Source organism: Formica exsecta, unplaced genomic scaffold (genome assembly GCF_003651465.1).
Source record: "Formica exsecta isolate Colony F162 unplaced genomic scaffold, ASM365146v1 scaffold229, whole genome shotgun sequence".
NCBI classification, from domain to species: Eukaryota; Metazoa; Arthropoda; class Insecta; order Hymenoptera; family Formicidae; genus Formica; species Formica exsecta.
Genome location: NW_021849582.1, coordinates 355,451 through 368,600, shown reverse-complemented (window position 1 = coordinate 368,600; position 13,150 = coordinate 355,451). Strand labels below are relative to the sequence as shown.

Below are 13,150 nucleotides of genomic sequence, written 5' to 3'. Positions count from 1 at the left end.
TAATCGGGCGAGAGAAAATCGCGGCGGGAACGCCACGATTCGGAATGAACGCACCGGGTACCTGCGTAAATCATACGGCAATTAAAAGCAGCTACGCCGATACAACGATAATTATTATGGGAGATTATCTCTTGAGTATTCGTGCGTTGCATTGAATCCAGTTTCACGACTATTTTATCCTTAGCAATTACACAAAGTACCGCTTGATAAAATAAGCTTAACCTTATTTCCATTATCGATTCCGGAATCTATAATCGTGTGTCAAAGAGACTTGGCGTTCGAGATTTTCGGTTTGAGAAATGTCTTTATAGAAATTTTTGATTGTGTGTGCATTTGTTGCTATAATAGAATGCTACTTCCTGGAAAAACATGGAAAGTCTGGAATTCTCAGGGAATTTTTTTGTACCTGGAGAAAACACGGAAATTTCATGGAATTTTATTGGGACTCGAGGAATTTTTTAAAAAATTATCTCTTTTTGATAATTTTCTTCTTATATTATAAAAAGTAGATAATCTGCCAATAGATCAAGTTATGAATTATGTATTTAAAATATAAATTTATATCTATCTCTGTTTATATATACAATGTCGTAACAAAATATTGAATATGCAGTACATATTCTTTATTTTAATTTTTAGCAATAAAAAATGAAAATGTATTATATAACTTAAAAATGTTTATTTTAACGAAAGCTATTCGTTAAAATAAACATTTATTTATTTATTTAGTTTTTTTTTTCAGTACATTTGCAAATCTAGCACTTGAAACTTAAGTGGTTTTGTGTTTTTTCTTCATATGAATGAAAAGCATTTAAAAACGCATACAATAAAAAAACTTATTTTAGGAAATTGCATCAAAAAATCTTTAAAATATTCTCTCTACCTGAAATTTTGAACAAAAAATGGAAAACCTGGAAGATCAGAGAATTTTTTCACTTCTTTTTATTTTAAAAATTTGACATCTTGTATAATAAAAAAACGTATAAAAGAATATTATATATTTTTTATTTATATTCTCTTTTCCAAATATATTAATGACCAAAATTTATCAGCTTTTTCGCATGCGTTATATTTTCTTTAATATTGTTTAAGTTTAAAATCTAAAAGTTTTTGATTTTTCTATAAATCTTTTTACACGTCATTAAAATATATTCTTTTTTTAATGCTTTTATATTTTTCCCTATTTTTTAAGTATCTCTTTAACTGTAAAATGTATTTTTTCACAATGCTCTTATTTCTTTATAATGCTCTACTTATCCACTTTTGCGATATTAATATTTATGAACAACAGTAACAAATGTGTTAAACTTTTTATGGTAATATTTGAAGCGCTCTCTTATTTATCTTTCTTAGCAAGATCGAAAATATAATGTACAAAGGGAAAAAGTAAGATTGGCTCAGCGTCGCGATCGGATAACCATCGTCTGTAATTATGCGCCTGAAATAAGAGGATGGTAGTGTACCGAATGAATAAGTAATAGAAAAGGTATAGGGTTCCGCGCATTAAATGAAGCTTGGGATAATGGCGGAATGTAATCGTCCCTTTCATCGGACTCATAAATCAGCGTCTCGTGACGTATGATGGTACCAACGAGCTATAAAGCACATTGATGAAATGTGCGTTGCTTATTATTATCGTTAAATAATCGAATAGCTTTCTATGATTTGTGTGTTGCGATGTTCGCTTAATCTTCATAAATCGCCGGGTCAGCGCGAATGAAAGGATTATTCTAATGATAACGCGATGTATACTTTACCGCGTTAAACTTGTATTGCGCTAAATTAATTCGGTGCATTCGTAAGGTATTCAATTATCCCGATTGTAATAACGATCTCTAAATTTATATGCTTTATCAATATTGCTTAAAATATATTATATAAAGTATCTAAAGATGCTTTTAATAATATGTATTTCATCACAAATAGATATTTAAAACGTTCAAACCACCTACTATCAATCAAAATCTTGACACAAATCATATTATTCTTCTACGAAATACAGAATTACAAATAAAATCACATATATTCAAAAGGAATTGTAATTTTAAAACAAGATAGCTTTTGTTGAATGTATTAAAGAAGTTAAGATAGAGAGTCTGTGTGGAATTGCATCGATTAATTCATTTTCAACGATACATAAATTCTCATCGAAGAAAGACTCGGATCTCTTGATCGATTCACCCAAGGATAATCGTCAAGAGTGAATTGTTAAGATGTTGTTAACGCGATCTAAAGGATCGATGACGGCATTTTATAGATCTCTTGGCGAATCGGTGGAAAGAGACGCGCTGGATGAGCGCGAGACGCTGCACTCCGATAAAAAAGAATCCATTCTCATTGCGAAACGAATCGAGACGGCCTGTCGCGAAAGTGTCCGCGGAAACGTTGCCGTTTCTCTGAAATGCCGCGGCCGTTTGTGGTTTACCGATGCCGAAGCGAAACGATCGCGGCGGCTAGGAAATAGCTCGGCAAATAGCGCGGCTACCCTCGTTAACTCGATTTAATGGCACGTCGTTAGCAGTCGTATACCCGGGGATCGCTCTGGTGACCATAAAAAAACGGTGATGCACTCGGAATTTGGGATACCGGGAATCGTTAACGCGCTCGAGAGAGAAAGAGAGAGAGGGAGAAGTTCCGGAATCGAGATGCAACGTGCTATTGTGTATGCGCCTTACCGGTTTCCCCTCGTATCTCCAATTCTCGGCTCGTGCGCGCGCGGACAACACCTATAAAAGATGATAACGCCGAGGATTGCCGGTGTAAAACTCCTCATTCGGTCCCGATATAACTCAGTTAACTCTGTCTCTCTCGTTATTGTTGCTCGCGTGCAGAGTCCGGTTGTCCAGCCGTTTGTGGCATTTCCAATGAAATACTTTAACACGAAATTAATTGTGCCAGTAGAATAAGTAGGTTTGCACCAAAAGTAAAGAAAAAGTCTTTTACAATTATTCGATATCAAGAAATTCAAAAAAGAATCGAAATCTCGCGCGCGTAATATCACGTATTGGAAAAGTGGAACCAACTAATTAGATTTTTTTTTTTTTAAGGTAAGGATTCGCACTAACATGATGTAAAATTTATAATCGGTTTGTAAAATATTATTTGATCGAGAGTTTCATGCACAAGTAACGAAGAGCAAACTCCCTATACCCTAAACTCTCTATAAGAAGATTCGAGGTTTGTTACAATATTATTATTCAAAATTAGGGATAATCGTTTTACGGTAACTTACATCGTTCTATATCGATTGTACTTGCTCCGCATTGCATTGCAAGATGAATTTATATATTACAATTGACTATTTCATAGTCATAGTCAGTAGTCAAGACTATGCTGCAACGATATTTGCATCTCAATCGATGAATTCCAATCTTCGTTGCATAGTTCGTGGCAAGGCTATAGTAATTTTGGAATTGCGAGATGTATCATGTATATTTCAAAGAGATGCATCATGTATATTTTAAAGAGATGCAATCATGTAACTCTAACATATCTTTAAAACATATTTTATAATATTAAATTTTTGAGAATATTTTTATTTAATTACTCGCTGTTACATTAATATTATACGCTTATGTTTACACATTTTTTACTTTTACTCGTGATAAACAAATAGTTATACGGACATTGGAAAAAAAGTAAGATGAAGACGATATTTTATATTTTACTCCGTATTTTCTAAAATGTTTTCGCCGAAGTCGGATAGTCCTGTAGTCGAGGATAAAAACATGTATATCTAAACGAAAAAAGAAGAGACGGCACGGAAGAAATACGGGTCTTAGATTGAAAAATCCCATCTCTCGGAGCAGAGTCGGCTTAAATTCTCCCGAGCTGGCGCAAAAATTCTCCGCACTTCAAACGTATTCCAGATTAAACCTGCCCGCGCAGCTTCGACGATTACACACCGTCGCGCCGTAACATGGGTGACGAGGGGCGGCACCCTCGTGTCTTCGTGTCCTCTCCGATGAAACGAGACTTCGAAACGAGGGATGTACGAGAGCGGCATATCGAGGAGAGAGAGAGAGACAGACCTGGGACGTGGTCTCCTCTCTCTTCTGCCCCTTCTCTCTCCCAAACATCCCGCCACTCCTTTCCCTAGAGGAGGGTAGGCGACAGTTTCAATCTGGCGGTCCAATTTCGGGAGAGAGTTGGATGGAAATGCGCGTCCACATACGTACGTACGTACGTACGCATGCGTGCTTGCGTTTACACGGTGTGTACATTTGATACTCGCTCGAGTGAGTATAACGGCTCATTTCATATTCTAACTGCGGTAGCAGTTGCGTACTTAAACGGTCCTCTCGTTGCGAAACGAAGCGATATGTGAGAAAATGTATCAAATTAAAAAAAGGAGGGGAGGCCAAATAAAAACAAAACTAGGTGTAATTGCGCGTGCATCTATTAACAAACTTGTGCAAAAAATTACAGGGAATATATAATTTGATTCTTTTTCATTGAGCCCATGCTTTTATTAGAAAATGTATCGAAAAGAACAGAAAGGCAGAATGTCACAAGCGGCATTGCTTTCTTCAAAATATATAAATAACGAAAGTTTATATAACGGTTTGAAGGAGAAAATTATATGAAGTTATTTTATATGAATTCAATTTTCGTTCATTCCAAAATTCCTCCATTCATCTACAAAGAATTAAAGTAGGGTGTCTATTTTCTGGAAAAATATAGAAAACTTGGAATTCTTAGGGATTTTTTTATATATCTGGCAAAATTAGGATGTTCTCATGGAATTTTATTGAGATCCAAGGAATTTTTTTAAAAATTCTCTCGGATAATTTTGCTTTCATATTGCAAACAGTTGGCAAGCCAAGTGAATTATGTGTTAATAAATTTATAAATATATATCTATATCGTTATGTTTATATGTATACTCAATGTCTTAATAAAATATTGAATATGCAATACATATTCTTTATTATAATTTTTAATAATAAAAAAATGACAACTTTATGCAAGTGAAAAATGCTTATCTTACGAAAGTTATTCAATTTTTTTTTTCAGTACATGTGTGTGTGTGTGTGTGTGTGTGTACACAAATATAGCACTTGAAATTAAGAGGCTCTGTGTTTTTCCTTCGTATCAATGAAAAACATTAGAAAACGCATGCAATAAAAAAAATTATTTTAGAGGAAGTTACATCATATAAAAAATCTTTAAAATATTCTCTTTATCTGGAATTTTTATCAAAAATATCTGGAAGATCAGGGAATTTTTTTAATAGATTTGAGTAGAGAGGACATCCTGCAAAGGATCCCGCCCGTAACACATCTTCGTTTTCCTCTCTTTCTTTCTTCTCTTCAAAACTTTACAAAACATATACTTTCGTTATTTGCAACGTTTTGAGAATCACAAAATACAAAATTACAATAATTTTTTTACAAATTATTAAAGAGTCTGCTAGCAAGAAATTTCCAAGTAACGTTATTATTTATCGTGGCGTTCAATGTTGAATACATAAAATACCGATAGCTGATTAAATTTAAGCGTCCCTCCGACTCGCGACGGCCCATTGGCGTGTGCGCTGTGCGGTTCGCTTCGATTCGGCTCCGGTTAAGGGTACACGCGCGCGCGAGCACGCACGCGAGCCACGCGTGCAACAGAAGAGGCGAAGAGCATGCATGCGGCATGGCATGGCCAACGAAACGGTGCACTCTTTTGCGCACGCGCACGCATACACTCGCGTGTTATCCTCATGCATGGGATGACGTAGAGATGCATTATGAATATTCAACCGAGTATACCCGGCATGGCTGCGCGCGAATCCATTATTCATTCCCGAAGCGACATCAGCAAGGGCTCGCGTTTCCCGCGCCGAAATGCGGAGCGCGAAACAGACGGCGGAGGATGAAGCGAAAAAGTCGGATTTTCCTTTTTCGATGCTTTTTTTGTTCATTTCGGAATGAATGAATTCTCATGCCAGGATACGCGCGAGATTGATTCGATCGAGAGAGAAATCAAAACGGATTTAAGGATGTATGTGTCATATGTCAAAACATTGATAAAAGCATGAAAATTTTGTAGACCAGAAGAAATAGTAGAACAATCTACGATCAATACACTATATAATCAATACACTACGAAACAATATCTGTGCAAAACCTGAGCACAATTCTCTTTATGATTTGGAAATTATTTAAGTTCAAGGTTTGAATTGATTCTCTTATAGAAAATCGCGTATCGTAGCATTTATTGAATTTTATTAAATTTGACAAGGAAAAAAATGCCAGCGAAATAAAAATTGTCACATATATTAACAAAACTCTAATAAACAATTGTGCAAAACTTGATTTAGATCCATTTACTCGTTTAAAAATTATTTACTAAAAGTTGTAGTAAAATACTTATAGTAACCCAAAATCTTGTAAATTACTCGTTTTCTTTGATTCTTGCAGTTGATTTCAGGAGGTATTCATGCCCAAAAGTTTTTGTCATAAATTAAGAAAAATATTAATTACAATTATTTCTTTTTGTGAAGATATTAAAAATCATATTATTTTGTGATACTTTAATTCTCTTTATAATCCAAATTTATTTATTTGATTTTTCTAACAGTTTAAACGTAAGAAATGTTTTTTTTTAATTTCGACAGTTTTTTTGCTACTATTATACAGTTAAAACATCCTTAAAAAGGAATTGGGCGGATCAGTTACGTCAAAAGTTAATAAATCTAATACATTTCGAAATGCGTGAAATAAAATTTTCATTTTCACTAATTTTTGTGTCGTACAGTTAAAATCGTAGTACAATCATTATAAAAAAGTTCGATATAAGAAAATATTTTCGATTTTGAGATTAAATTAGATTCTACAGAGCAAATCTTTACTTTAATTTACAAATTAATTATCAATTTTACATTTTAAGAAGTTAAAAGTGTTTTGTACGTGTATGCGATGTCAAATTCATGAATCTCGAAATGTATTAGATTTATTTAGCTGATCCGTCCTCCTTAATTCCTCCTTAATCTTTAAACGTGCAAATTTTTTAATTTATTTCAAATGCCCAAAGATCGTGTGTTACGGTAACATATTTACTTATTTTGTATTGAAACACAAATCGTGTACAAACGAGTCGTCGCTCGGAAGAACCGAATAGATTTCGTCAGATAAGAGAAAGAGTGGGCAGTCGCTGTCCCTTTCTATCTCTTGCAGAATCTCATCTCGGCGCGCTCTTTGCCTCTTTTTCTACCGTTTCTTTTACTTCTTCTTATAGGTCCACGTTCTATCTCCCTCTCCTTGTCTTCTGTCGACATCCTCTTCTTCTTTTACATCTCCTTTTCATTCCTTATGGTCTTATTTGGACGCGCGAAAGAATGCGCTCTGCGCTCGGCCTAATAACCCCTTCGAAAAGGACGAGAAGAGAGCTCCGCTTACGCAACAGTGTGCGGCCGGATTTTTGGGATTCCTGGCCGCGCGAAATACATCGTGATCTCCCGCCGATATCTCGATTGCTCCTGAATTACTGACATTTCAAACAGTCGATGATGGAATCACAGCATCCGAACGGTCTATCGAGATGAACGCGATGATACGTGATGAATCATATCGAACAATGTCGAACATTTCAGCATTCCTGTTTTTTTCGCGGTCGGATTTTTTTTCGAATTTAAATCGGCCAAATATTGTGCATTTTTAATTACCGATATTAAATATTGTGTAACAAAGGGCTTTAAATTAAATTTTTCTGTTGTAGTAAAAAAAAAAAAAAAAAAAACGAATTGTAAAATATCGTTTCTAGTTATAAAATAACGTTCCTATATTATTTAATTTATTTAAACTTTATTTTTTTAAAGTTCTTAAGTATTATAATATTAAGAGCACAGAATCGCCATTGTTTTTTGACAGTTTGTTTATTAGTGATTTATATTTACGTAGAAAACAGGAACTTTACGGTAAAAAAATTTTCTAAAAATTTAGACACATTTGTCCGAATTTCGAACAATCTGTCCTAATCATTAGAGTCGTCTTTCTGAAAGTTCAAAAAAGTTTGTTTGGAAATTGAAATGTGTCTAAAAATTCAGTATGTCTGCAAAAAAGCTGCAGACACTTTGTCTAAAATATCAGTGAATTTTTTTTACAATGTTACAAACGCACAAGAGAAACAGCACACAAAAGATTCCAGTAAAATACGCACAATTTCCCGCGCGACGGTTAACATTTAACATACCGTAAGCTACTGAAAATGAACCGTCGCGACGATTAGAGCTTCTCGTAATGCATTGTGTCCCGCAATAATCTCAATTTATTGCGTAAATGCCAGGCTATCCGCTTAAAGGACACGCGCGTTCGCGCGCTTAATGAGCCTCGGATAATCGGACCCTTCTACGACGCGCCCTCGCTTATCGCCGAGATCTTTCGGTATCTATAATCGCGATCGCGAAGGGCGCCGCTGATACCGGTGGACTTTTCGTTCTGCAATATATATATATGCTCGTACATATTTTCCGTGGCATCTGCATGACGTTATGCAGATTCGGTACGCCGGGAGATAATCGACGAACGATGCGTTACCAATCGCGCGTCTTATGGAACTCTCGAACGCGGGATCTTGGAAGCATCAGAAAACTAAAGAAAAAAGTTGCGTTTATTGTAATTTTACGTCGATATTCGGATAATCCCTGGAAGATAAGGACATCAGAAATATTTTGCAAAAAGAGATTTTTAAGAAACGGGTGGGCGATATAGAATTATACAATTTTTTATATAAACTGTAATCTTACACAGTTGGAAAATTTGGCTTAAATTTAACATATACATATCGCATATCCCAAATGATCCACATAAATTTATGTTAAATGGTGACATTAATTCTATGTTAATATTCCAGTAATTTTTTTGAAATAAATTTTGTGTAAAATCAATATACATATTTTTAATGATAAAATTAATATAGAAGAAAAGGTTATTGATAATATGTAGTCACTCTCACTCCTATTATAGAATAAAATCAACATTTTTTTTCTGTAAATTTTAATAGATAAATCCTCATTAATAACGCGGAACATATCTATTGAGTAAAATTAAAAATAAGTACACATTATGTTATTTTTACACTTTTTTCAGTTGTTTTAATAATTTAACATCTGAGTTCAATTAATATAATATGTTAAATTAAAAATAAGGACAAAAAACGGCATAAGGAGCAAGCGCAGTATTTGAGGCGCAAAAAACAATATTTATTGATTAACAATAATAGTAAAAAAGTTATAAATTGCGTACGTTTCGATCCTTTTTTTGAGCTTAATATTAAAATTTTTTATTGTGGTCTCAACAAAATGTGCAGGTTCATAAAAACACACAAAGATATGATGCCGAAAACTACGTACAATAACATAGTTTACAAAATTAATTGTAATAATTGCGATGCATCGTACGTTGGTCAGACCAGCAGACAATTACATATCACAACATCGGAATCATATCAGAAGGAACACAACGACTCGTTCAGTGATCACGGATCACAGAATTGAACTTGAATTTGAGTGGAATGACGTTGAGATTTTAGATAACGAGTCTTTTTTTAATAAACGTTTAATTTCTGAAATGATATTTATTAAACGTCAAAAGGATAGCTTGAACTTTTATCAGACATTTATACGCAAGTCATTAACAAGTTGTCGAAGATTTAAACATCTCGCGTGTTTGTTTTGTTCTTCCCTGTATCTATGTTTTCATGCCTCACCTTGTCACATTCAAAGAGATACGTTAGTGCCTCTCGTAAGGTCTTTGAGACAAGATCGTCAAGACACACATCATAATTAGAATTATGCAGTTCTTAATTTGAATGTGATAAGTTGAGGCCCCGCATTACATCTGCGGCATTTACTCGGTGCATTGTAAGTAACTCACATTGGCCATTTTTTTACCTCCGTTTGATTTCTTTCGGCAATTCGTGACTATGTGTTGTAGATCACAGTAAGGAGGAGTCTCGGACATGTATAAGGACCTATTCCTCCTTAGTTAAGCTTTTCTGAATATTCAGCTGTGAATCAAGCAACTGAAAGATGCACCGTTGCACAATAAACACAGTCTTATGTGACTTGAGAGATAATCTTCTCAATTTAACGTATTTATGTGACCTATCTTTATTATAATTTTGCGTTTTTTAACTATTTGACATCACCAACGATCTTACTTATGTACCGTTATTTCATTCGTTTTTTCTTTAATTTTTGTTACCGTTAATTAGCGTTGAAGATGACCCAAAAAAGGGTCGAAACGTACGCAATTTATAACATTTTACTATTATTGTCAATCAATAAATATTGTTTTTTTGCGTCTCAAGTACTGCGTTTGCTCCTTATACCGTTTTTTGTCCTTATTTTTAATTTTTAACTAACGGAGCTATCTAATTTGGTTAATGTTAAATTAACACATGAATGTGTTAAATATTTAACACAAAAATTCACTGGCATATTTTTTGACGAGAAAACAAACTCTCCAACTGTATCTTACGTCCCGTAATGAACAAAGTCCGCTTGATCGCTAACTAAGTGTTTCGCTTTGTTCTAGGTAAGTTGTGACCGGAGAACCGCGATCGACCTTTGGATAATAATTTGGCGGTAGAGCTCAGAATGACGTTCAGATGCATGCCGGCCTTTCAGACTCTCGGAGGCGGTGCTGACTGCGGCGCATCTTGGGTGAGTGCGTTGCGCTTATGTAAGACACACGCGATCGCCTCAATCGCTCGCAAATGCGGGGGTCGCGCTTGATGACCTTTTCTTCTGCGGATTCATGAAATACTTGGCGGCACCGCTATTATTCGATATTCCCTGCTCTCGGACCCTTTTGATGTCTTCGTATCGTCGCGTTTTCTCTGTGCGCACGCATCGTGCCACGCTAAACGTTGAACGCCGACAAATGCACGCGACACAAAGGATTTGTATCGACAATATTTACGAACATTCGTATTTTTATTCAATTAATAGTCTGTCAAGTTTTTCAAAGCGTTCCTACCGCGGCTTGGCGCTTCGTAATTTTATCGAGATTTTCACTGAAATGCGCAGCGATATTTTTACACGTCCGACGGTAACGGAGAGGGTTCTGTTATCAGAACTCTCTTTCTCTCTGTCCCTTTTTCTCTGCTCACATATCGCAACTTTTTTAATCATACTGAAAATATAAATTATTTAATTACCAGCAAACGCTTGGAGTAATGGAAGTGCCTTTTGTATTTTTAATGACTCGCGGTTAAATTAACGATGATATATTACGTTCGAAAAAGTTGCTTTTTGCGCGCATAAATATGGTTTACGGAAAAATTGTAATGTTTAATATCGTCGCGATAAATTTGTGATTATGCAACAAATATTATTACCGTTGAGAAAATTACGCAATCTAGCAGTTTCAGCAATTCCCGTAAATATTTACAACGTTTACAACGTATAAGATTCGATTATCTCCTCTTGATAAGAGCATTATAACTGTTAATGCAACAAAGTTTTTGGAACTCGCGTAATTGAAAACAACATTAACATAATAATTGTTTAGGAATTAGTATTATAAATATTTATGATGAATTTATAAGATGTGATAAATTATGAAATTGCAATGCTCTTTATTAAACTTAATAACAACGCAAGAATTTGAATAAGATGATATTTAATAAAGCAGTAAAATATATATCGAAAGACGATATATAAGATTCTAAATAGCATTTTACAAGAAGTATTAGCTAAGAGAAAGCGAGAAGATTTCAGGTATCCGTTTATAAACATGTTTTCAGACGTTATTATCCGGAAAATCTCCGGAATATATTATAGCATGTAAGAGAGCTCGAACTCGTGTAGAAACTCGTAATACAAAGTTCAGTACGTCTAGACGTATCGATTATATTACTCGCTCGTGTGAATACATTCGAGAGATCTGGATTGATTTATAAAGAAATAACATAGACAGAATTGATGTTATAACAACAACGAAAATTGCTGGAAACACTTGTCGGAAACAATGTCCGCGCGATGTTGGCGTTAATTACAAAACGGTGTTTTAAAAACACACGTGACACTACCGTCAAAATTGAAACGAATTTTTACACAACACATATGATATAAACATATAGCGTAAAAAATTTTCTAAAAATTCAGACATTTTTTTCCGAATTTTCAGATCTGGATATCTGAAAGAAATTTCAGATAATCTGTTTTAATCATTAGAATCGTTTTTCTGAAAGTTCAGAAAAGTCACACGTGACACTACCGTAAAAATTGAAACTAATTTTTACACAACACATATGATATAAACATATAGCGTAAAAAATTTTCTAAAAATTCAGAATCATTTTTTCCCGAATTTTCAGATCTGGGTGTCTGAAAGAAATTTCAGATAATCTGTTTTAATCATTAGAATCGTTTTTCTGAAAGTTCAGAAAAGTGTCTGAAAATTCAGACAGCATTCTGTCTAAAAATTTAGATAGTGCGTCTGTTAAAAAAAAGAGCTGCAGACATCTTATCTGAAGTTTCAGTCAGTCTTTTTACAGTGTAGAGAGACTGATATATACGCACCGTAAAAATTGAAACGAATTTTTACACAACACATATGATATAAACATATAGCGTAAAAAATTTTCTAAAAATTCAGACATTTTGTTCCGAATTTTCAGATCTGGATATCTGAAAGAAATTTCAGATAATCTGTTTTAATCATTAGAATCGTTTTTCTGAAAGTTCAGAAAAGTGTCTGAAAATTCAGACAGCATTCTGTCTGAAAATTTAGATAGTGCGTCTGTAAAAAAAAAAGCTGCAGACATTTTATCTGAAGTTTCAGTCAGTCTTTTTACAGTGTAGAGAGACTGATATATACGCACCAGCAGAGGGACAGGTGTTATAATTCGCGCGGCGTGCGAAATTGAAAGAAAGGTGCGACCTCGATGATATACTACGTACACGTGTCCTCGAATTATCCTCGCGAGCGAGCCATCGCGATGGATCGCAACGTATCTCGTCGCATGACGCTTAACGACGTTGAGAACTTGGATGGCCGCGCGCGGCGTGTTCCACGGTTTCACGGAATTAGACGGGAAACCCGATGTTGGAAGAGAGGCCATTTGCTTTGGATAATAACGCGGCGCGCACAAGCAGACCCCCCCTTTAATGCGCCTACGCGACTTCAAACTCGGCACCGCGGCGGATTCTCTCAAA

General features: G+C 34.9%; 1 protein-coding gene across 3 annotated transcripts in view; it reads left to right on the top strand.

Annotated features, from left to right (window-relative positions):
• LOC115235652 (transcription factor AP-2-epsilon) overlaps positions 1–13,150 on the top strand; it is a 227,574-nt gene that overhangs the window by 89,989 nt on the left and 124,435 nt on the right. Inside the window, exons 1-2 of one of the 3 annotated variants that reach the window (XM_029807563.1) lie at positions 9,725–9,847; positions 10,524–10,651. The exons of 1 other annotated variant lie outside the window; for it this stretch is intronic. In XM_029807563.1, the coding sequence (XP_029663423.1) occupies positions 10,586–10,651 (66 nt within the window). In that variant the 5' untranslated portion in view covers positions 9,725–9,847; positions 10,524–10,585. Of the gene's footprint in view, positions 1–9,724; positions 9,848–10,523; positions 10,652–13,150 lie in introns of those variants that run through there. One more of the 3 variants, XM_029807564.1, reaches the window with a different exon arrangement.